Source organism: Brachycentrus maculatus, unplaced genomic scaffold, assembly GCF_059751285.1.
Source record: "Brachycentrus maculatus isolate JH-2025_06_01 unplaced genomic scaffold, ASM5975128v1 h1tg001057l, whole genome shotgun sequence".
In the NCBI taxonomy this organism is placed as follows: Eukaryota; Metazoa; Arthropoda; class Insecta; order Trichoptera; family Brachycentridae; genus Brachycentrus; species Brachycentrus maculatus.
Window position 1 is genome coordinate 22,848 of NW_028281765.1, and position 26,615 is coordinate 49,462.

Genomic DNA, 26,615 nt, shown 5'->3' on the forward strand with positions numbered 1-26,615 from the left:
ATGCTCGCATGTTAAGACGAAATGGCTCCGGTCAGTCATAGAATAAAGAGTTCACACATTTGTGGAAGCCTGGGTATAACTGATTAAGAAAAGACAATTGAGATGGGCACATATGATGTAGGGAACCTGAACATATTGTAAACCAGGTAATCGCCATAGATCTAAAGACATCTATAGGAAGACTAAAAAATTCATGGATGCTACAGAAAGGTAACTTGATTCGAAGGCATGACCTAGGTGACATTGTATATGATAGAAGGACCTACAACCTGAGGACGAGGAGAGCTGGCCCTACCAGTCAATGACGATAAGTTGGGATGAAGCAAGGAAGAAGAATTCGTATGGAGTTTTAAGCTGGAGCTGCCAAGGTTTAGCTATGTGGAGACCTTTTTTTTAGATGGGAGTTGCATTTATTATTTTTTTAACCTTGCTTATTACATACAAGGTTTATAGATCAATAAATGAATTTTTGTAGCTAAAATCATATTTTAATTTAATCTGTATTGATTGGGAACAGGAGAGATTCTAGTGTGGGCCAATCAGGAACTTCTCAGCATTCGCTCATTGCTTGGAGGAAACCACGTAAAACTCCTCAGGAGAATCCGGACTGTTGACAGGCCTTCCGTTCCGCTAGAGGAAGGTTTGGCATTTTGTATTCTAGTTTGGCTTATAAGTACTAGCCAATAGCTGTTGAGAATTACGAAAATTTACACTGAAAGTCATTTTAAATCAATTAATATGTGTCGGGTTTATAGCCATCGAGGTAAACCTATATGGATATTTTAAGCTGTTGGGAATCAGCCATATGGGAATTAATCATGTAGGATTTCAGTGGTATTTTTTTCAAAGGAATAAACCTCAAAGCCTCTATTTTAGTGGCTTGACTGCAGATAGATAAGATTAGGTCAGGTCAGGTAAGATAAAAATGGACTAATAGCTGTGTAGCAAGTGGACTTACATGCACCATTAGTACGGGGGGATTCGGAGGGGGGCTCTTGAGCAGACTTGCCACCCTGTGACGCTCCCTCCTGACATCCGCGTCCTCGTGCTCTCCCCCCTCTCCGCCGCCCGCCCCGCTCCCCAGCTCAGAGTTTTCACTCTCTTCAGTAGACAGCACGCTTATTTTCTGGAAAATACAAAACGATAAAGTAACAAAAACAAAAACAAAAGAAACCTTTTAGGCTTTCACAGCCATTCAGATGCTGGCAGCATTTTTTGGGGCTAGCAACGACACACATCAATATGTCCACTTCCTCAGTGTATAATAATAATAATAATAATCAAGTTGAGACACCTTTGAAAAATTAATTACGGGTCACTAAGGGTTTATCCGCCTCCGTAGTGTAATAGTCAGCACGGTCGGCTACCGTTCTGGAGGTCCCGGGTTCGATTCCCAGGGGGGGTCAAATATATATAAGTGATTTTTTCACTCTAATATTTATTCAATATTACCCTGGACTAGTACCTGAAGCGGAGGGCCGATAACCTTTCCTTTGTGTGTTAACGATCAAGATAACACTGTGTTTATATAATGCAGTGCCCTATGCACCATTGGGGTGCGGATAAGGGTTTGAATTGAAGGGTTACTAAACTAGTATGAAATTGAAATACAGTAGAACAAAATTTAGAAAGCATAAGATTTTGAACAAGAACGTTTGCAAGAATTTTTTTCAAAGACATACAAAGACCGAAGAACACATTTATTATTACATAAAACTATTATGTAATCTGGTCAATTCGCGAAGGGGTCAAACAAAAGTGACTTTTTCCACTTTTATACTTATTAAACTTCAAACTGTTGATAAACAAGGATCTGAAGCACACCTTATTGCAGTCATATAAATAATGATATTTCCAATGCAGTGCCTTAAGGTGGAGACTGACCGGAGCATTTCACATATTAACATAACGTCGTAACATCGCTCGCGGCGAGCATCACCGAGCAACCGATCGCTCGGTTCGGTGTACTGACTGCCTGAATGCTCGCATCGTAACATGTTACGTTACGACGAAATGCTCCGGTCAGTCTTCACCCTTATGAATCATTGAGTGGTGTCATCAGAGAGTGTTGCAATCAATAATAATAATAATAAAACCCTTATCCGCACCCCAATGGTGCAAAGGGCACTGTGTCATATTAACGCAGTGTTATCTTGATCGTTTACACATGAAGGAAAGGTGATCAGCCCTCCGCTTCAGGTACCAGTCCATGGTAATGTTGAATAAATATTACAGTGAAAAAATCACTTTTATTTATTTTACCCCCCTTGGGAATCAAACCCGGGACCTCCAGAACGGTGGCCGAGCGTGCTGACCATTACACTACGGAGGCGGACAACAATCAATGTAATCAAAGTAATTCATAAACCCAGATAAACGCTATCAGCAAAAGGTAAGGCGTGGGTAAAAGATATTAAACACTTGGTACCTTCTTTCTGCAAACGGTGAATATGTCGGAGAACTTGCTCCCAGACTTGAAAGCATCAATCCACTTGAGAATGACGCACCAGAAGGGAATGTGGAGGATGGTCCCTGCCACTAGAACCATGATCTCCCGAGTGGCGTAGTCGGCCAGGGTCAGCCGGGAGCAAGCCGCGCTTAGCCGGCACATCAGGTGGACTCTGAAGATTGAAAGTCACAGTTCCGTTTGTAGTCAAATGACATAGATGATCGCACAATATCTCGGTACAAAAATCAAATTCGATTGACCATTCCTGTGTTTTCCTTATGAAAAAACATTTTATGGTTCCGTTCAATTTATACATAACTAGAGGTGGGGTCTGACCGGAGCATTTCGAAGTAACGTAACATTCACGGCGAGCATCCGACTTCGGATGGAGCACTCGGAACGCTGTACTGACTATACGAATGCTCGCATCATAACGTGTTACGTTACGACGAAATGACTCTGGTCAGTCCCCACATTTGCGTTTATTATTTACCTTGCTTATTATGTACAAGGTTTATAGATCATTTAGTGGATTTTTGTTTCTTCTAGCTAATTAAATATGTTTTTATTTGAATCTGTGTTGGGAACAGGAAAAATAATCTAGTGTGGGCCAATCAGGAACTTCTCAGCATTTGCCCATTGCTGGGAGGAAACCACTTAAAACTCCTCAGAAGGCGTCTTTGCAAATTCGTCTAAGTGATCGAATTTTGACTGCATTCAGTCTAGTTACATTCTTCTTTTGCCAGCTCTATGCTTCACTTCTGTACATTAGGTTTGGTACCAGGACTCCGTCCTCTCTATGTTCCCAGCATTTGCTTTCCTTTCCTATAAGTTTATCAATCTTTCGATCCCTAGCAAACATACTGCAATAAAATAACTCTGCATGAATTTTCTTACCGGTCAACATAGTAGACTAATGCATAGGGAATATACATTGTGTTGATCAAGGAGAAAGCACAATGCAGGCCAAAAGATAGACCTCCACCTAAAAAAAAAGAAAATATAAGTCATATATCATCAGTCAGCAAATGGAATTTTTCAAGAGAATATATGGATGTCTCTTCCGGACTAATGGAATTTACATTGGGTATTTTTTATAATGATCGATGGAACTAACGCCAGAGGATCCCTTCACCGTGAATATCTTTTCTACTTGTATGAGGATATGGGCTATTTAATATATGAGGGGCTGAAGAGGGTGATACATGATATACCAAAATGGTGAAGGAGGTGTCATTTGTTGCTGCAAACCAATCCACAAGAATGAGACTACAGAAGAAAAAGATTTTTTAGGTGGTCTCCTTTACACTAAATAAATAAAAAAACATCTACACACAAATAAAGGGGGTCTTAATGATTGCGTCCACTGGATGTACATTTTTTTTTAAACCCTTATCCGCACCCCAATGGTGCATAGGGCACTATGTCATATAAACGCAGTGTTATCTTGATCGTTTACACATGAAGGAAAGGTGATCAGCCCTCCGCTTCAGGTACCAGTCCATGGTAATATTGAATAAATATTACAGTGAAAAAATCACTTATATTTATTTTACCCCCCTTGGGAATCGAACCCGGGACCTCCAGAACGGTAGCCGAGCGTGCTGACCATTACACTACGGAGGCGGACAAAATGTATCCACTCTGTTGTGGCTCTAATGATCTCATGATCATTAGAGCCACATCCAGATGCGCTCCATGATCAATGGTATAGTTTGCAACATTTTGAGTGTGTCCAAATCTGGATTATCTCCAATAAGGAGTTATTTTTCATATGCTTTTTCATCTATGTTGAGATGTCAAAAAATAATATGAAAAATAACGCCTATAATTGGGGATAATCGAGATAATTGAGATGGCAAAAAACATTGGTATAGTAGTGAGGGAAAAGAGTTCATAAGCATTTCCATGCTACATTTGGTCCACACTCCTTTGACTAAATTTGTTAGGACAACAAGGTTTGTCCATACTCTGTGAGAGTTTAAACACCATTGTGAATTGGTAGTGAGTGAATGTGAGACTTGCCTAACCGAAACATGTCCAACGCCGCAACCAGTACAAACGGAATCATTCCCACCCATGTGGCAATGTTGGGCAGGATACTCTGCGCAGAGTCCATTCTGTCGAATATGTAGGATATGCTGGTGGAGAATAGGATGGATGCCGGGCAGTACAGTATCAACAGCGCACTTAGTGTTATCAATGCGGGAGGCTCGCGCATCGAAGGAATGTCATTCAATATTATCTGGGAAGGAACAATTACATGTTGAGGATGCTATGGAGAAAATCCAACATAAATTGAGTATTAACACATTTCGGACGGGTGTTTTTTACGCCTGTAGACTGCTGGCGACGGGATTTGATAATTGTGTACATATTGTTTAGACCTTAACCGGATCCACGCGGCTCGCATAACCGTATGTGTTTTCATAAAACATGCCCCATACGCGGCTGACATAACCGTATGTGTTATTACTTTGCTCCAAGTTTCAAACCTCAGTTCAACTTGGAGGGATTTTTTCATGGTGTGGAACTTTGGATAAAATAATACGTAAATCCTTGGCCTCATGACATCTGTTGAAATATCTGACTAATAATTTGTAACATCACAAGGATAAATAAAATAACAGATCCCTGATTTTTCTTGCGGTCGGTAATTAGTCCGTGCCATAATCATGCCCTATATCTGTCTCACTCTCGACGCTACGCATCACCAGTGGGTAAGAGTGACACACGATGCGTGCTTTGATTTATTTATGTTACAATCTTATTTGTTTATATTACGATATATTTCAAGAATAATGTGACACAAGTGTATTATAGAGTACCAAAAAGGCACAATGAATCCCATTGAACGTTTTTGTTTAGGAAAATAAATCGTTTCTTAACTAAATACATGATAAAAGTAATCATTTTAAAAACGGTGAAATACCGCCGCGTACGGGCGTCTCTCAGGAACAAAGTTGACGCGGTTAAAAGGTTAACAAAGAGATTGGTATATATTTTTCATCTTAACGATAAGGACCGGAAAGGTTTTTATACCAGTACAATCGATTGATGTTTAAGGACGGGAATAGTATTTTCACCATCTTCTTCAAAGTCAGAAAAGAAGGAATTATTTCATGTTTTTTTACGAATATTATGATATTCATATAAATGTTATATGTTCGACCAAACGGGTAGAAATACCTTTCCCATCCTAAGTGTGTTAAGATGAAAAATCTATTGTTGTTCTATATGATAAGGGTCGGAAGAAGAATAAAAATAAAACAATGGATAGTATGTATGCATAAGAAATTCATGCTTTATGTTTAAAATAACACTTTATAAAATATAAATGAACCCTCTACATTTTGATGGAGAATACTCCCAGAGATAAGTTTATAAGATAAGTTTAAGAATCAGGTAGGATACTTTTCAAACATGGATTGTAAAAAAGGGTAATTATTGAGGTGATGTATTGAACTTACCAGAATAATTAAAGCTATAGTTATAATGAGCATCACTACTGCTAACACTGCAAAATATGTCGCAAAGTAGAGACTTAGTGATAATCCATTCACACGAAGCTGGTTCTTTGCCTTAATCTGAAACATATTGAAATGTTACCCAAAATTAGAGTAGGTAAATTAAGGTATACATATATTCATGAATTTTTTCCCTGCTTCAAAAGTTCACTGCCAATTACAAAAAAACCCGTGGAAACATATTGGTGCTCAATATATTTGAAAAACCATTACTATGGCTGTCTTCCCTATCTGACTATATCCTCTGTACCACACATTTTCCGAATTTCCGTGTTCCTTATTTGGTCCCTTAACGGGTTTCCGGCTATGCACCTCAATGTCCTCATTTCTGAAGTTCTTAGAAGAGATTTGGTTCTCACTGTATCTGCACTGGTTTTTATCCTATATGTGGCAATTGGTATTACAAGTATCTTTGTTTTACTCTCAATATTCATCTATTATTCCATTCTTATTATTTCGGGTTTTTTCTGTTAGGCACCCCGATATTGTAGCCACTTTTTAGACCAGTCTTAGAGTCTTATCAAAGAGGTTGGTAGTGCTACTGATGTCAACTCCCAGATACTTGAACTCCAATACCTGCTAAATTATTTGATTTTCCACAGCATCTTACTGAGTTTCTAGTTATTGTAAGACTTTTTATTTTATCTGTGGATATCATATTATATTTTAGTGATGATTTTAAAGTTATTAAAGCATTCTTTGAAGATAATCTTCATATTCTGCGATGAGAACTGCATCATTTTAATTTTAATTAGATTTATTCGAGTAAAATGAAGTTTGTTGGATTACCTCCCTATCGTAGACCATGTCCACAGCCAGACTGACCGGGACCAGCACAAATATCATCCCCATGAAGAGTGCGCAGGATATGATGCCCACATCGAACTCCTCGGGCTGTGCGGTCTGCTGCAGCGGGTGTGAGGACACTTCGATGGGGTGCCACTTCTCCGCCAAGCCCGCATCCTGCATTCTCATCCTAAACACACAAATTGATTTTAAAATATTTAAAAAAATCCAAATATTTTCATCTATAACATAAGGTCAATATTTTGTCTGCTTATGTGTATAGATTAGATTCTAAAATGGTACACCTCTGTGGTGTAGTAGTCAGTGCGTTTAACTACCATGTTGAAGGTCCCAGGTCCAATTCCCGCGGTGAATAAACGATAATAAATTGTTGATAAAGTTATTGAGGTCTGTACTGTCTATTCAACCTTTGTAACAAGATATTCTCCAATAATAAATTCTTCTTCTCCGTCTTAGTCCTCATTACTGAGAGTTGTGACCCTTGTAGAAGCAATGACTTTCCTCCAGTTATCCCTTGACTGCGCTGCGCGTAGCGCTCAAACCACCGAGGTGCCTGCTGTTGTCTTAGCTTGATCGGTCCATCGTGTGGAAGATTTCCTCTCCCTCTCTTCCCCCCCTCCAGGCTACCGATCACAACCAGTCATTCCAGGCTATCCTCATTACCATGCGCAACGTGTCCCAAGGACTGAAGAATCCGTCGTGTACAGACGCGGGCCAGAGTCAAGCCATCTAAGTGTGACTCCCGATGAATGGACTCATTGGTGTGTCTAGTTGTCCAATAATAAATAAAGAATAAAGAATACAATAATAAATTAGAATACCACTTACTTAAACAAGGCATTCGTCAGCAGGTTGACTATAACCGGTAGACTGTGTGTGAAGGTGTCGTTGTACATGGCCACCACCATGAAGTCCTCCGGAGTGAGCATGTTGACGTTGAAGGCTGCCATGTGCGAGGACATGCCCAGCAGGCCGGGAAAGCTCCCGTTGTACCGAGTCTCGATGGGGCCGGCCCCGAGGGCGGAGAGGATCTGAACGAAGGGAGAGATGTTGAAGTCCTCCTCGGCGGTGTGGATGGCTATGGAGGTCCTGTTGGTGTAGGTGTTGCCGTCCAGCACCAGGGGATGCATCTTGAGGAACGACACTTCGTGCGATTTTATGTACAGACCAATCACGGCGAATACTGGAAATAAAGCAAAAGAATAATAATAATGATAATAATAGGTGTCGGGTTGTGGTCCCGTGGTTAGTGTCGCGGACTCTTGAGTCAGAGTTTCTCGGTTCAATCCCACTCTACCACAATTTGATACCTATTTCTAATAATGAGCGGCTTAGGCTCGCAGGAATAATATGTAATTGAAGTATTTTTGATAATAATGGAAAACACAAATATTTCTCTTTAACAAAATAAAATAAATATATAAATTGTATTAAACATAAGCATGTTAGTATTTCGGCTCAACACAGGCTATGCCTAAAGAGTCAAAATACAGATAATTAATATGTACATGTATATTAAATAAATAAATTCAAACAATGATTTAACCCTTTGCACTGTTTTTTTGGTATGTACACGTCGTCTATCCAATCAAATTCCGAGACATTACTATTCAATTGTACGTATACAGGTTTTTCACTTCAATTTGGAAATTTTACAAACCAAATTGGACACCTAACAAATCAAATTGGACATTTTACAGAACAAATTGGATGTTACATTGTACGTATTTTATGAATTTTTAAAAATATATTCAAAGTAGTACTCAATATATTTAAAGTAGAATTCAAAATCTTCTCTGAACACATTGAAAGACAGACACAAAGTGATCACTTAAACCAGACTGTAACCGGTCATAAGCCCTGTAAATATCCAGACTTCTATATTCTTCTTCATCTATGTTGGGATGTCAAAATGTAAAAATAACTCCTCATTGAAGAAAACCCAGATTCGTGAGCAAGGTTTCGGACACACCAAAAATGTTATGATGGGTAGAATGGTAGAATGGTGAATGTTACATGTGTAAAGTGATCACCTTAACCAGCCTATGCCAGGTTATATACCCTGTAAATACCCAGATTTCCGTATTCTTCTTCATCTATGTTGGGATGTCAAAATGTAAAAATAACTCCTTATTGAAGAAAACCCAGATTCGTGAGCAAGGTTTCCGACACACCAAAAATGTTATGATGGGTAGAATGGTGAATGTTACATGTGTATAAAGTAATCACCTTAACCAGCCTATGCCAGGTCATATACCCTATAAATACCCAGATTTCCATATTCTTCGTCATCTATTTTTTTGACACCCAAAATGTTGTGATGGAACTGGGCGTTTGAAAAATAGAAACGGACAACTAGACAAGTACCTACCTATTGGTAAAATGATGAGCATGTAGAGCTTGTAGGGGTCCCTTATCATGCGCAAGGTCCGGAGCCATATGAGGGACCTCAGGATCTGGCAAGTGTTGGGGCGGACCTTCACTCTGTCCAGCACTTGGCTGAGGTCTGGTGGCGGACTGCTGCTGGACTGCCCTGAAACCTGTTTTATGAATGTGTAAAAATACATACTTATTATTTTGCTGGCCGGTTTTGAAGCAGACAAGTGAATGTTAACCTTGAAACCGGTAAATATTATTATTGAGTTTTAACAAGATAAATGTTGCAAAAACCCATGTGTTGTGCAACAGCTCATGCCTAGATGCCCAACAACCCTTGACGTTGAGTAACCAGCGCATCGAAAGGGTCGAGAGTTTCAAGTACTTGGGAGTGTACGCGACTGAAAATGGCAGCCTTCAAAAGGAACTGGGAGTGCGATTAGGACTCGCTGGGTCCGCATTCAACAGTATGAAGGCTGTCTGGAGATCGGATTTATACTCGATGAAAACCAAATGCCGCCTATACAATGCCTGCATTGCTCCTGTTCTCTTATACGGCTGTGAAACATGGCACCTTACAAGGGCCCAAAGCAGCCGTGTACTAAGCTTTGAGAACAGGTGTTTGCGGAGAATCTTAGGCGTGCGGTGGTTTGACTTTGTGAGGAATGAAGAGATAAGGCGTAGGACGCAGTAAATCTTGGTCACAACTGTCGTCAAAAAAAGGCGATTCAGTTGGCTTGGCCACGTACTCCGCATGCCTCCTGAGAGCCTTAATCAAGCTTGCCTCTTTTACAAGGCATCAGGTTCGCGCCGCCCAGGACGACCATTGCTGACAATTCGTCGGCAGTTCTCGTCAGAACTTCGCGACGCGGATCTGACTTGGGAGGATGCAAGGGAGCTGGCAGCCGACAGAAAAGCCTGGAGACAGTTTGTGGACTCCATATGCTCCACCTAGGGAGCGGATATGGTTATTATTATTATTATTATTTAACAAGATATGACAGAAGAACAAAAAGCCTTCTTAGGATATCGGAAATGAAGACTCTACAACCCATTGCAGGCCTAATACTTCCCGACCGAGTTAGAAACTCAGAAATAAGAAAAATCTGCGATGTTGAAGATGTTGTGCGATGGAAGAAAGAAGACGTTTCTGGAGAAATCATGTGGGAAGAGAGAGTTCGGATCGAGTGGTGAGGATAGCAGCGGACAGCAACGTAAGCGGGATCAGACCCCCAGGAAGACCACCTAAACGATGGAGGGATAACTGGTCTTCCACCTCCCAGGAGCGGACCGGAGAATGACAGGACTTAGTCCTAAAAAAAGGAGAAGAAGAAGAAGAAGAACAAGATATGTAGGCGCATGCTCCGAATCCCATGGACAGCTAAACGCACCAACGAGTCCATTTGTCAGGAGTTACACTTAGATGGCTTGACTCTGGCTAGTGACGGATTCTTGAGTTCTCTGGACATGTTGCACGAGGCAATGAGGTAAGCCTGGAATAACTGGTTGTGATGGGTAGCCTGGAGGGGAAGAGAGGGAGAGAGAAGATCCCCACACGATGGACCGATCAAGTTAAGAAAGAAGCAGGCACCTCGGTGGTTGGAGCGCTACGTGCAGCGCAGCCAAGAGATAACTGGAGAAGAGTTATTGCTTCGACAAGGGTCATAACCCTCAGTAAAAGAGGAGTTAGACGGAGAAGAGAATGTAAGTAAACGCCATTCCCGTTAGGCCAACTTGGCTAATTCATATCATTTTGTGATTGCATCATTTCAGAGTGGATGGTAAGTGAAATATTGTGGATGAGTATCATTATTGAACAACAAATAGAAAAAAAAATATTAAAATCTTCTAATACGCAACCATGATACACGATTTACCCACAACGAAGGTTTGATCGTCCCAAGAATTAACAATAAATATGGGAGTAGAATACAATATATTTTTCCAAACATTTAAAATATATTACCGATGGAGGTCAAAATAAAATATGGAACAAAAGCAAAATAAAGGATGTAAATTGTATGTAAAAAGAACTCCACCAACAAGACACATAAGGTGGCTTGGTGGGTTTCTGCAAAAAAATATGTTTATAAATTTTAAACAAATATATACAGTATATGTATTTATATGTATGTATATAACATGGTAATATTCTTCTTTGTAAATTAGTGGGTGTATAATTATAAAATAAACAATGTGTTGCTTTGTAATCAAAGAAACAACAATAAAAGTTTATTCTTAATTAATATTTTATAAATTACATACAATTCACCCAATATAATATATTTTTCTACCTGAAGTATTTTGTTTATTCAGTGCGACGCATGGCGACATCTGGTGGTAGATTTGCGCGATCTGCTTTACCGACTGTCACAATATTGAGAGTCGGTACTATATGTTTTAATAAAATCTATAGGTAGGTATTTTATTACATGTATATAGTTACAAATAAATGTTTAAAAAAAAAAAAAAAATGAGATAGGGTAGATATATACGTAGCAGTTTACCTTGACATGTTCGATCCCGTGGCCTGTAGTATGGAGGGCCATCCCGGTGGTGAGGATGGGGGGCGCGGGGCCCACCACCGCAGAAGAGACGGGAGGCATCGCAGAGGGGTGGTGGAACAGGTCGGCTGCCACGGGGGCAACCCGGTTTGCATTTGTCACGTTGTTCGCCAAGTCCCTGTAACATGAACGTTGTGAGCGACATCACAAGGACTTCATTATCAAATAAATTATTATGAATAAGTGACGAAATGGAATGCAGTGAAACACTCATTTTACGTTTTTTTAAGGGCCTGACATTATTTTTTCATGGAATATTGAGAAAAAAACATTTTAAATTATTTTTTTTTGTGAAAATCATGTAGATAAGATTTTTTTATACCTATATGGAGTGAGTTTATACGTTTAAATTAGCGATATTGAAAACAGCGTGGAAAATTTCAGTTCATTTTGTAAAAATTTTAATGACTTAATGAAAAAACCTAAAAACTGCACGTAAATGATGATCGCGAATAATGTAAAAAAAAAGTGTTACAGATCGAGTAAAAAATCAAATGACTGAATATTTTAGAAGTAAACTGGGGAACAAAAAAACGTAAATGCGGGTAATGAATGTACAAAAATATATCGGGATGGAAAAAATTACACGCAATTGACAAAAAAATGTTAAATCCGGGACGTAAACACAGGTTTCAATGTAAATGCATGATAAATTAAGAATAAGGAACCAGCACTGTTCCAATCTCTCAGAAGTAAAACTCAAAGAGCATCGGAGTTACCGCCGAGTACCGGTCTCTAGTGGCGGACACTTCCGAATATTACTTAGAGTTTTATTCGTATATCACACCTGTTCCTCAATTCAATCTCGACCTTCGCCGAATCAACGCCGCAGAAGAGATAAACCCCTGTGCAGTTTATTACAGTCGTGTGCATCAAAAAGTGCAGTCGAAGAGCTCAGAAACAAGATGCACCCGATGGAATTGAACAAACCTATTATCGTGCAGCTCCTGATAGCTCGGACTCTTGCTTTGTAGAGACAGAGACCGGGAGAGTGCGCGCGCTCTGACCAGCTTCCGGGAGAGTCCATCTACGGGACCGCCCGACTCCTCCCCCTCCCCCTCCAAGTGGAGAAATACTTCTTCTAGAGTTGTCATGGAAACCCCGTAACTGCAGATGCCTGCGAAATTAAAATGATCATCATTATGAGACAATTGCGTCGATCCTTATGACTGATGCTGGAATACGTTCCAAAAAAAGGAAGAAGTGCTTATTATCAAGAAAACCTAAGAAACTTAATCCTTTGTCCGATTTGTTGTACTACATATGGGTAAAAAAATGGACCTTTGTGTAACAGGTATGGACACCTTGGCGATTTTTGAACTGATTTTCTCATATTATTTAATGAGGTAGTTGAATGTATTCTCGCAGAGTGGCTCTATGTGTATGGACTGTAATGGACTCTTGTAGTCCAATGTCGGTATAATTATGTCTGGTTCAAACGTATCTTTACACATCGTTGTCGGTTAGTTTTTTTCATCATCATAAACCCTAATTAGTATACTTATTAGGGTCATATACTAATCACAAGTAATCGCAAGCCGAATTTCAATCTGTACAATGTTTTTTGGCATCTCGCGCGCTCTACCAAAATTAAGCAAATAGAACGCTCAAAAGCGATTCCTGTACTCTAAAAGCTACTTTTACAGTATGTAAAAGTAGCTTTTAAACGTTTCCCGCAAACAATGTATGACTATTATATATTTGAAATAAAGAAACCCGCCCTTTTTCCAAATAAAATCTTCATTATAACTCATCAGTCAAAGCGTTAATTTAAAGGCTAAGATGTCCTTAGTTGAGTATTTAATACATCACTGATCTACAATCAGTTTATGGTAAAGATGTAGCACTTTACCTAGCCTGCTGGCCTTGGTGTTGATTTCCTCCTCGATGGCGTTGAAGAGTGAAGCAAACTGGTGGACGGCGTTGTGAGGTAGGATGTAGGACAGCTCCCTTCCGTGGCGGCGAGCCTTCTCTGCCCGAGCTACGCGACTGGTCACCAGGCGGGTTATCTGGTTCTCACGGCAAACTCCTGAAAAGTATACATTTTAGAAAACACACACTTACAATTTACGATCGAAGTGTGAGACGTCTATCAACCAATTTGTCTGAAATACACAGGTCTTTTAGATACTTTGAAGCCATATCAAGTATTGATTTATACATGAGTAGACAGAGTTTATATTCAACCCTTTCGGGAAACTGTAGTCAGTGCAGTTGGTGAAGTAGTTGGGTGATGTGACTGTAATTCCAGAAAATTGAAACAATGCGCGTGGTAATGAGGATAGCCTGAAACAACTGGTTGTGATTGGTAGCCTGGAGGGAAGAGAGGGAGAACAAGATCCCCACACTATGGACCGATCAAGTTAAGGCAGCAGCAGGTAGCTCGGTTGTATGGAGCGCTACGTGCAGCGCAGTCAAGGGATAACTGGAGAAGAGTCATTGCTTCCACAAGCGTCACAATCCTTAGTAATGAGGACTAAGACTGAGAAGAAGTCTGTTGATGGGAAATATTAATAATATTTACCATCCAGCACCAGAGTGAGGTGATAGCCGATCCCAAACTTGTTCTTGAGGAACAGTGACGTGCCGGCGCAGCGCAACTTGCCCTTGGAGATGACAGCCTTGCGGTCTCCCAGGATGTCCGCCTCATCCATGAAGTGGGTGGTCAGCAATAGCACCTTCCCGGCGCGCAGCCTCTGCAAGATCCTCCACATGTGGCGCCGGGAAATGGGGTCCACACCGGCTGTCGGCTCATCCAGAATGATTATCTGAAACGGAAGATTTACATTCAAGTTCAAATATCTGGGTGTGGACCTGTGTGGTCAAACGGATCTACAATGTGAAGTGATGGGATAAGTTAACAAGGCGGCAGTCATCTCAAGATCTCTGAAAAATTCGATATGGAAAAATCCCTACATGAAGATCGGCAGCAAAATTAAAAAATATGAAACTTGTGTGTGACCTATCATGACATGGGATCGAATGCAGAGCGGGAACCACATAATGAAAAAAGAGTGTCAGAAATGAAGACTCTAAGAAGCATATCTGGCAAGAGTCTACGGGATTGAATAAGGAATGCCAGGATAAGAGAAATATGCGAGATCGAAGATGTCATTAGGTGGGGAAGGCAATGAAGAAGACAATGGTATGCACATGTCAGGAAAATGGAACCATTCAGACTCCCCAACAACATTGCATTGCACGGCCAACCCCGAGGTAGAAGACTCCCGGGCAGACCACCAAAGAGATAGATTGACAGCTGGGATTTAATATTGCAGGAGGCTAATCTTAAAAACAGGCCATAAGGCTTACACCAAGGAGTTTTTTTTTAACATAATCTCAAGCATTTCACAGGACATTTGTCGTCTTCACGGAGTTGTGATTACATCAGTTAAGGTTTTTGACTCATTTCTTCTTTTTTTGGCTTCTGAACCTAATAGTGCATAGGGCACTGCAGTGAATAATGTCAATTTGAGTTTTAATCTTATGAAAACAGTCTTCTAATACTTCTGATACTAATGAGGATACTTGGATCTAGGAATGGAGTATATTTGATATAGATAACAATAGTCAAGAAGATAGAAGGTAAAAGGTAGTCATGAAATAGTGTTTTTAAATTACACCAAGTGAATGATGAACGATAAGGAGTGTGATATTACTATGCCACAAAGTTAACGATGCTTTTAATATACAAAATATAGTGAAGAAGCTTTGGGTGAAGGATATTTTTGAAGTATGGGAAAGGAAATGAAAGAGAAATAGTAGATACAATTGATTGAAGAGGTAAAGGAGAATAGCAGCAATAGATAGCTTACTCAGAATTGCATACCTATGCTCATAAAAACTTGTGTAAGTTAACCGGATCCACGCGGCTCGCATAACCGTATGTGTTTTTACAAAACATTCCCTGTACGCGGCTGACATAACCGTTTGTGTTTTTACTTTGCTCCAAGTTTCGAACCTCAGTTCAACTTGGAGGGATTTTTTCATGGTGTAGAACTTTGGATAAAATAATACGTCAATCCTTGGCCTTATGACATCTGTTGAAATATCTGACTAATAATTTGTAACATCACAAGGATAAATAAAAGAACAGATCCCAGATTTTTCTTGCGGTCGGTAATTAGTTTGCGCCATAATCATACCCTATATCTGTCTCACTCTCGACGCTACGCATCGCCAGTGGGTAAGAGTGACACACGATGCGTGCTTTGATTTATTTATGTTACGATCTTATTTGTTTATATTACGATATATTTCAAGAATTATGTGACACAAGTGTATTATAGAGTACCAAAAAGGCACAATGAATCCCATTGAACGTTTTTGTTTAAGAAAATAAATCGTTTCTTAACTAAATACGTGATAAAAGTAATCATTTAAAAAACGGCGAAATACCGCCGCGCACGGGTGTCTCTCAGGAACAAAGTGAACGCGGTTGAAAGGTTAAGATACATAATTTTCTGTGAACGGAGCGCCGTTCATACAAAAATTACGTCTTAAGACGCGCCGTTTTAAACGGGCTTTTACTAAAAAAAAACAATTATTTAAAATGAACAAATATATTTTACGCATAGTGATATCTATTGGGAATATCTTTGCATCCTTAGAATTAAAACAGAATTAGTTTTTACCACTTTAAACGTAAATTACAGAGAGATTTGTCGTCGGAACAACTAATGGCGCTCAGGGTTGTGCAATAATCCCCGCGTTGCCGTCACTGCCGAATCTGATGACAGTGATTTTAGTGTCGATTGTGATGATTTTTAATTTTTAATTTTTTTAAATCATAGTGTGTGTGTGTGTATACTTTTAATATTATACTAACATAAACAATTACTTTTGACATTTAATTTAGTTTTCATATTTTCTATGACAAATTTTGGGACAACCCTGCAACATGAACAATTAATTTTATGATTATGGATAAATGACTGCACGACTGGCGCGCTCTTCATTTATTTGGTATATTTTATAAATAAACGTTATTACTCTTTCAATAACGATATGTTTAGAAGGTTTTATTTTTATCGTAAAATTCGCGGCGTGCTGGGTACCACCATACCTGTACTTACCGGCAGTTAAAAGGTCAAAGGGAAAGTAGTAAACACAGATTTAGTGGTACGATTTGACATGGAAAAATATCAGAATGACATTAATTTTAAATGAGGACTTTGGACTACATGGAAGAGAAAAATTTACCTTTGGATCACCGATAATGGCGATGGCAACACTCAGCTTTCTCTTCTGGCCTCCCGACAGATGTTTGGCAAACTTGTGAGCGTGCTCTCCTAATGACACTTCTTGCATTGCACGGGTGACTTCCTTCTCCAGACGCCATTGTGGAATACCCTGATATAAAAAAATTCAGTCAATAACCTGTTCGGGAGTATGGACGTAAATGAACGTCTGTGCGAATTTTCTTTAAAGGAGTATCGACGTTCATGAACGTCGAAGTCCGTCTGTCAGTTAGTATGATGTAACTTGTATGGCAATGACATCTGTGGATATTTGTGTGTAATTTTGTCATAATTGAAAAATATTTCGAATAGGAATTTTTTTTTTTATTAAATTATTTTAACATAATTTCTGTTTTCATAATACATCGATTTGATGAAAAAAAATTTTTTTCATGTAAAAAGAACCCACTCCCCAGAGGAAGACGTACATCAAATTATCAGAACACTCAAGGAGGGTGAAAGTCATTAAAAAGTATAGTCTAAGCAAGACCAATCTCAGTTTCCTGTAATCTTTGTTTAATCTAAGCAGGGCTGATCTCAGTTTCTCACAGTCATTGTATAGTCTAAGCAGAAATGATCTTAGGTTCCCACTATCAATGTATAGTCTATGCAGGACCGATCTCAGTTTCCCGTTATCTTTATATAATGTAAGCAGGACTGATCTCAGGCTCCCGATGTCAATGTATAGTCTAAACAGGACCGATCTCAGTTTCCCGTTTTCTATATATAATGTAAGCAGGACTGATCTCAGGCTCCCGATGTCAATGTATAGTCTAAGCAGGACCGATCTCAGTTTCCCGTTATCTTTATATAATGTAAGCAGGACTGATCTCAGGCTTCCACTGTCAATGTATAGTCTAAGCAGGACTGATCCCAGTTTCCCTATATAAAAGTCTTCAACAAAAGATGTGGTAAAAAACATATTATATATTATCTTACCCTAATTGCGCCAAAAAACATCAAGTGCTGTTTCACAGTGAGTAGGTCAAATAGAATGTCGTGTTGGGGACAAACGCCAGTCATCCTTCTGATTTCAGACATATCTTGGGGGTCTCTGTAGAAAAAAGTACATATATGTATTATCAATCACAAAAACAGTTTGATATTTGCATTCGAAAATTGATTTTTAAAAATTTCTCACCTCACGTCTAACCCGAAGACATAGGCCGTTCCTGTAGTGGGCGCAGTGAGTCCAGTCAGGATGTTAAACAAAGTGGACTTGCCCGCCCCGTTGTGCCCCAAGACTGCGGTAATCTGCCCCTCGTATATGCTGAGATCTATGCCGTCAATGGCCTTGACTTCAGCTTTACGACAGTTCCTATAACTCTTATGCAAAGAGACTATCCTAATAGCTTCCTTGTCCCGCAATTCCCTGGAAAAAAAGGATTTAAAATGCGTATACATATTTTCATTAAATTTGAGGCGTGTAGTTGTTTCACAATAATAATTTATTCCCATCAAATTGTTAAATTATACAAAATAATTTTAAAATAGTGGAATGCTTCAAGTATTGTTAAGATGTGACTCCATATACGGTAGCTGTTAAATTTTCGATTACTCAATTAGAATGGTAATCGTTACTTCTTGGATTACATAATATTTATTTCTTTTAGTCATTTTTTATGTTAAATTATCAAATATGTTAGGAGGCAGAATTTTGAATTTTGGTGTAGTTAATGTTTGATGAACGATCTTTACCTCGGGACAGGTTCGATGTCCTTATTGAATTGGTTGTTGCTCTCCCCGTTGGAGTTAGCATGGAATGTTCCGGAATTCGACTTATGTTTAGAACCGCACCAAAATGAAGGCATGAGGCAGAACCACGGGCGGCGTTTGATACCATGCTCACCTGAAAACAAAAGATCATTAAATTGCTATGAAGCCAATGTTTAAATGATTGTTAAATTGCTACAAAGCCAATGTTTACATGATAAAAATGGGTATTATCTAAGAAAAGATTATAAAAGAGCCATCAGACATTGGGGTCAACCTTGATTTTATACTGGTCCCTGCAGAATGAAACAACACCTTCACCCCAATACCTTTAGAATTCCTGATATTCCACACCCATTACATCCTTCATCTTACCTTTCCTCGCATTCTTTCTCCCTTTTCTTGGATATTACGGTATTCACATGAGGCTAATATTTAGGGTAAGGTTGAAACCCACATCAACTCAAGAAGTTCTGGAACATTCTCGGAAGCTGCGAATTCCTAAATGTCATCCACAACAGATAGTGCATCTCCTAAATTGCATATGCCCCATACGCGGCTGACATAACCGTTTGTGTTTTTACTTTACTCCAAGTTTCTTGCGGTCGGTAATTAGTCCGCGCCATAATCATGCCCTATATCTGTCTCACTCTCGATGCTACACATCTCCAGTGGGTAAGAGTGACACACGATGCGTGCTTTGATTTATTTATGTTACAATCTTATTTGTTTATATTACGATATATTTCAAGAATAATGTGACACGAGTGTATTATAGAGTACCAAAAAGGCACAATGAATCCCATTGAAAGTTTTTGCTTAGAAAAATAAATCGTTTCTTAACTAAATACATGATAAAAGTAATCATTTAAAAAACGGCGAAATACCGCCGCGTACGGGCGTCTCTCAGGAACAAAGTGAACGCGGTTAAAAGGTTAACAGAGGAAATAACTCCGTTCTGAAATTTATTGTTTGTTAGTCTAGGTTTCCTTTAGGCAGATTTTACTTTATAAGGAGCACTAAGCGTCCATCAATCTATATTCATATTTAATAAATCAGCTAACCAAAGCATTAAAATACCAGTGCTGTTAATCATAGTACTTACTTGGAATGACGGCATCCAAATAATAGGCTAGGAGTCCATAGAGGACGGTATCAAATGCCATCATGATAAGGGAGCCTCCGTATGGAATGCCGGGGCCATTCCACAAATTGTCCCATGTAACACCTTCACCAGCCATGTCAAGGACCAGTGCCTACAAACAAATATTACAGGATTAACATGTTAAACGTCAGTACTAAAAATTTTGAAATTCACAAAGAAAACTTTTCGGTAGTTAACGTAAACTAAATACATTTCAATTATATAATGTATTTAGTTTATTTAACCGGATCCACGCGGCTCGCATAACCGTATATGTTTTCACAAAACATGCCCCATTCGCGGCTGACATAAGCATATGTGTTTTTACTTTGCTCAAGTTTCGAACCTCAGTTCAACTTGGAGGGATTTTTTCATGGTGTGGAACTTTGGATAAAATAATACGTCAATCCTTGGCCTTATGACATCTGTTGAAATATCTGTCGAAAAATTTGTAACATCACAAGGATAAATAAAAGAACAGATCCCTGATTTTTCTTGAGGTCGATAATTAGTCCGCGCCATAATCGTGCCCTATATCTCTCACTCTCGACGCTACGCATCGCCAGTGGGTAAGAGTGACGCACAATGCGTGCTTTGATTTATTTATGTTACAATCTTATTTGTTTATATTTCGATATATTTCAAGAATAATGTGACACAAGTGTATTAAAGAGTACCAAAAAAGCATAATGAATCCCATTGAACGTTTTTGTTTAGGAAAATAAATCGTTTCTTAACTAAATACATATAATTTTTTATTTTTATTTTTATTTTTTCTTTGACATCTCATCAAAGATGAAGAAGAATATGGAAGTCTGGGCATTTACGGGGCTGACGACCGTCATAGGCTGGTTTAAGTGATCACTTTACACACGTGTAACATTCACCAATTCTACCCATTATTGACAACCACACTACTCAAATTCTTGGAAGTTCTATATATATGAACCAATTTAGAAACCTTGCTCTTGAATCACTAGAACTTCACTAGAGACATCTATTGGTGAGATGTAAAGAAGCTTTTTTATTTTTTTCACGTGTGTAAAGTGATCACTTAAACCAGCCTATGACGGTCGTCAGCCCCGTAATGCCCAGACTTCCATATTCTTCTTCATCTTTGATGAGATGTCAAAAAATTATATGAAAATAACTCCTGTAATTGGAGATAATCCAGATTTTGTGAACAAGTATTTGGACACACTCAAAATGTTGTAACTAAATACATGATAAAAGTAATCATTTAAAAAACGGCGAAGTACCGCGGCGCACGGGCGTCTCTCAGGAACAAAGTTAACGCCGTTAAAAGGTTAATGCATTTTGAATATAGCTCTTGATTGAGGTCAACGGTGCCCCCATGGGGTTAAACAATCAACTGAATCATATATCAACAAGTCTTGATGTCAATTTGGGTATATTCAATATTGAGAGTCAGCATTACATTATAGAGAAAAACCTTTTTTTAAAGATATATATTACGAGTGTCTCAACTTGAGACAAAGCTTCTATCATTTTTATACAAATGAAGATGGAAGTCTGAGCTTAAAACCTGGCATTCGGCTAGCTTAAGTGATTTCTTTATATACTTGTGTAAAGTTCACCCTTCTGCCATTACTGTTTTTTTTTTGGCGCCTTCAGTTGAGAATTTGTGAAGTTTATATAGCTTACTCCAATTAAACAGGTGAGCTTCATTCATAATTAGGATTATAGATGTCGCAACTTGATATGAAGCATCTTCTTTAATTTTCAAACAAAAGATAACGAAAAACCAAAAATATATGTTATTGATTGAAAAACAATAGCTGACATGAGACCGCTACACATATAGGCGGAGATATGATCATACTGATCTTTTTGCATTGAAAGTTAACTATGAAAAAATACGGAGAACAGCTCCCGCTTAAAACTAGATAGACTATCCCGGGTGCTTTTAGCTAACCCACGGAGTCAAATTTTAACAAAATAAGTATCAGATATTTTCTATTACCTTATCCATGGCCAATGCAAACCCACTAGAGCTGATCAGGGATACGAACCAAAATGCCACCGAGTCAGCATTGGATACAAATACTTGTATAAAATACAGCATGCTCATAATATTTACAGCGAAGCTTCCTAAGATACCAGCAGTCTGGAACAAAAATCATCAATTGTTAATTTAAATCAGATTTTCATCTTCAGGTTTTCATTATAAATACAATAAAGGCACTAGACATTCTGACGGTGGAAAATAAGCCTAGACGTCTTAAAAGTGATCAAAATTATCAATGTTGCCAGGTCAGAAAGTACTAGAAAGTGTCGCCGCAGCATAAATTTTAATAGTTTTATTTTTAAATGTAAGACATACAGAATACAGAAGAAGGTATTACAGTATTTTTTTGATAATCATTAAAAATATAAAACAATGTATCCTCACTTGTTCAATAGGTAATTTGTTAGTTACTTGTCTATTCAACAAAGAAATACATTTTATTTTACCTATACATGTAATTCATTATTATTTATTAACATTATCATAATCAATCCCATACAATTTTCCCTCAGATACAAATAAGCTTCAAATGAGGCCCTTGTGAAATTTCTAAAAATAAATTCTTGCATAAATAAATAAATGTCCTACACAAATTACCTAGATAAATTCCACATTAGAGATAATACTTATTTTAAAAACTAATCTAACCTTTTCCACTGTCGGAATGTGCAAATATGCATATGTTTTGCATACAGTGGTCGTTTTGGTGCCAGCACCATTGTAGAATATCGTAATTATTTGAGAATTGGCTACGAATGAAGTAAAAAATATGACTTACCCTCGACTTATCAAAGAATGGAGTCATCAAAAACGCAATCATAATTATTGTGAAACCGAACAACAATATTAACAGGAATACTAAAATGTACGAAGAATGTTGAAATACCTGAAAACATAATAATTTCAATTTACATAAATAGATTATTTCAAAAATGACTCATCTTAACCGGATCTATGCGGCTCGCATAACCGTATGTGTTTTAATAAAACATGCGCCATACGCGGCTGACATAACCGTATGTGTTTTTACTTTGCTCCAAGTTTCCAACCTCAGTTCAACTTGGAGGGATTTTTTCATGGTGTGGAACTTTGGATAAAATAATACGTCAATCCTTGGCCTTATGACATCTGTTGAAATATCTGACTAATAATTTGTAACATCACAAGGATAAATAAAAGAACAGATCCCTGATTTTTCTTGCGGTCGGTAATTAGTAATTAGTCCGCGCTATAATCATGCCCTATATCTGTCTCACTCTCGACGCTACGCATCGCCAGCGGGTAAGAGTGACACACGATGCGTGCTTTGATTTATTTATGTTACGATCTTATTTGTTTATATTACGATATATTTCAAGAATAATGTGACACAAGTGTATTATAGAGTACCAAAAAGGCACAATGAATCCCATTGAACGTTTTTGTTTAGGAAAATAAATCGTTTCTTAACTAAATACATGATAAAAGTAATCATTTTAAAAACGGCGGAATACCGCCGCGTACGGGCGTCTCTCAGGAACAAAGTTGACGCGGTTAAAAGGTTAACCTGTCCGGAAGTATGGCTGTACATGGTCGTCCAAAAAAAAATTTCCTCAAAAGAGTATGGGCATACATGAACATCTGCACTTATAACTAATCGTTGACATGTATTTCTAAAATGGCACTTGTACTGCCATCTGTGGTTGTATTCAAACACTTTAAATAAAACTTCAGATTATTTTTCTATTTTACTCATGACATTTTACTTATACCTTTGGTTACCAGGACTTTTGGGGCTACTTTGCCAGAAAAAAAACACAGTATAAACATAAATAATTCAAAAGTAAAATGTCTTTGATAATTCATAAACGCTGTGTACCATTTTTTATCTTTGGCATGATGAAAATATCTCTCGAATTATATTTTATTTAATGTATTGAACGTTATGAAAAATCATTAACTAAATGACTAACAAGTAAATTCTGCTTGCAATGTCCACCTCTTTTTTACGCCGTATGCATAACACTGGACTCAACGACATAATTGCTGACACCAGTGTTGAAAGAAATAGTCTAGGGATGCGTGTAATATAATAAATAAATATTTTGTTTTTTTTTTGTTGTTTTTAATTATGCAATATTTATATTATTATCAATTTATTGCTTGTTGTTTATTAACTTTAAATACATGGATAATTTTCATATAAATTTTGTGTTTAAAATTGTAAAATGTTTACCGATGTAAATATTTTTTAATCAAGAAAATGTATTGCCTAGCATTGGCTATGATATAGAATCATATATAAGTGAAATCATACAAAATAAATGAGAAAAAAAGTCACCCCGCAGACACGGTTTTGTTGGCAGAAACTCACTTCCGGATAGGTTAATCTAGGTGTACTTGTGTTTATCCTGAAAGATACTTACTTTTAATGTAAAGAGAAGGACTGTGCAGACTATTGATAGCACCAATACAAATCCGGAATAAAGGATGAACCACGATGCCCTGGGAATGCAAAACATATAACATAAAGATGTGAGGATGATTTCAAATAAACAACATCGCCATGTTGACTTTTTAAGAGCCCATAGTCTTGTTCAAAATCAAATTCTACTTTCTATTTAAACATCACAAATAAGTGTATTCCTTTTTGTTCTCAAAACACATAAAACCGGCTTCGAATCCTTATATTTATTCAACCCGACTCCCGTCAACGGTGGCAGCAATATTTGTATGGACAAGAAGGCTGTTTTCGATGCACAAAACGTGTTAATAAAGTCAGGTTGTGGTCCCGTGGTTAGTATCGCGGACTCTTGAGTCAGAGTTTCTCAGTTTGAATCCACTCTACCACAATTTGATACCTATTTCTAATAATGAGCCGCTTAGGCTCACAGTATTTTTCGTAAATAATAAAAACATAAATATTTCTGTTTTTTTAAAAAAAAGCTTGTCTCTTTTACAAGGCATTAGGTTCCCGTCGCCCAGGATGTCACTACTGACAATATGTCGTCAGTTTTTGTCTGAACTTCAGGACGCAGACCTGCGTTGGAAGGATGTAAAGGACCTGGCGTCGACAGAACAGCCTGGACTCCACAAGGGGATGGATAAATGAATGGATGTAGAGTACTAACCAATAAACTGAGTCTATGAGGCCCATAATCCGCATTCCCTCTTTGATCTTGGTCTCCTTTTCTCCGACTATCAGCATGAGCAGGTATGTAATGAACTGAGACAATGTCATCACCATGTAGATTGGGATGACGATACGGAAGGCCACTATCCAGTTTCCCGTGTAGGCCGCCTTGGGAAACATTTCCAGGTAGATGTTGGGAACAGGCAGCCCCTTTGTGCCTTTACCTTGCCCACTCTCCAACTGGAAAACAAATCAATTCATGTTGGGTTAGGTTAGGCAACCTAAACCGTATCAACGGCATTATAAACAGTTGCTGCACTGTCTAAATCTTAATAGTTGATTCACAATATTTTTAGGGTCTTCAAAATTTTGTTGAAAAATCCCAGATTCGCTCCACTTCTTCTAATTTATACTAATTTATACTTTCGATCCCTATTTTGGTTACTACATATCATGGAGCTAAATTTATAATAATCTATGAAAAAGACAGGCATCCCGGTTTGTTTTGGTACATCCAGAGAAAATTTAATTGAAAAAAGTGGTAACCTGTGCAACTCAAAACATTAAAAAAATAAGTGCAACATGTTTTTTGAGAACTTTACATAAAATATCGGTAAAAAATTAAAATACATTCTAACTGTCACTATATTCTTTACATGTATTGCCTTGGTGGTCCACCACAGATTGAATGTCTGTCGTAAATTTTACGAATGTCCCCGAAATCTAGGGTCAATGGAAATGCTAGTGGAAAGCTTGAGAGTACATCTCTTGGGAGGGTAAGGAATGACACATACCCTTATCTTGGTGCAGTCGATGAGCGCCTGGAGAGCTATGAACCCCGAGAAGAAGTACTGGTTGACGGGACAGGCGTCGCCCGCCTGGATGGGAAACACTCCGCTGCTCCAGTAGTTGGGAGACTCTCTGCACATTGCCGGGGAGGAGAACAAGGAGCGCGTGGAGGGGGTGACGCTCACAGAAGGGTTGGTTCGTATAGTGTACCTGATAAAACAAAAATTTACTTTCAAATGTATAATTTTTTATGGAACTTATACATATATCATAAATTTTATTATTTAGTTCACGGGAGCCATCTATGGATGATTTGAGAAGGATTTTATTTAACAGAGTAATTTGTATGTCATCTACTTCTTCGGCTGCTATCCACTGCTAGATGCTAGGCGTTTTCTAATTTTTTCAGTCCACTCTTGTTTGGGCATTTTCAATCCACTTATTACTCGCGACGGGGACAATATCATTGGCCCATATTTTCAAAGGTGGCCTATTAATCTTTTTATGTCCCATGGTCTCCACCGCAGAACTTTGCGTGCCCATCATTGTATGTCTTCTCTCTTCTTCTCCATCTTACTCCTCATTGCTGGCAGTGAGAGGGATATTGAAAGCTTTTAAATGTAAATTCACAGTAAAATCGGGATACAACTTTATTTCGTATTTTCAATAAATTTAGCAACTTAGTTAAAAAAAAAAATGCTTTGCAAGAGAAGGTCTCTCAGGAAGCCTAGATGCTTCTGTATCAGATCTGGGAATGCGGTGGGACAGCTTTCAATCACTCCTCATTACTGAGGTTGTGGCCCTTGTAGAAGCAATGACTTTTCTCCAGTTATCCCTTGACTGCATTGCGTGTAGTGCTCCAACC

At 38.4% G+C, this 26,615-nt stretch overlaps 1 protein-coding gene across 1 annotated transcript in view; it reads right to left on the minus strand.

The window, feature by feature from the left end:
- Positions 1-26,615, minus strand: part of LOC148299589 (cholesterol transporter ABCA5-like) — a 42,054-nt gene that overhangs the window by 11,596 nt on the left and 3,843 nt on the right. The window contains exons 4-25 of the mRNA XM_088275920.1: positions 25,756-25,960; positions 24,960-25,201; positions 24,255-24,333; positions 22,628-22,735; positions 21,805-21,948; positions 19,782-19,932; positions 18,662-18,812; positions 18,105-18,335; positions 17,903-18,017; positions 16,926-17,075; positions 14,248-14,491; positions 13,576-13,752; positions 12,654-12,840; positions 11,667-11,841; positions 9,155-9,323; positions 7,612-7,966; positions 6,766-6,952; positions 5,920-6,036; positions 4,475-4,694; positions 3,347-3,434; positions 2,429-2,621; positions 959-1,126 (exon numbers count right to left, since the gene is read on the minus strand). Coding sequence (XP_088132046.1) covers positions 959-1,126; positions 2,429-2,621; positions 3,347-3,434; positions 4,475-4,694; positions 5,920-6,036; positions 6,766-6,952; positions 7,612-7,966; positions 9,155-9,323; positions 11,667-11,841; positions 12,654-12,840; positions 13,576-13,752; positions 14,248-14,491; positions 16,926-17,075; positions 17,903-18,017; positions 18,105-18,335; positions 18,662-18,812; positions 19,782-19,932; positions 21,805-21,948; positions 22,628-22,735; positions 24,255-24,333; positions 24,960-25,201; positions 25,756-25,960 — 3,856 coding nt within the window. The remainder of the gene's footprint in view (positions 1-958; positions 1,127-2,428; positions 2,622-3,346; positions 3,435-4,474; positions 4,695-5,919; positions 6,037-6,765; positions 6,953-7,611; positions 7,967-9,154; positions 9,324-11,666; positions 11,842-12,653; positions 12,841-13,575; positions 13,753-14,247; positions 14,492-16,925; positions 17,076-17,902; positions 18,018-18,104; positions 18,336-18,661; positions 18,813-19,781; positions 19,933-21,804; positions 21,949-22,627; positions 22,736-24,254; positions 24,334-24,959; positions 25,202-25,755; positions 25,961-26,615) is intronic.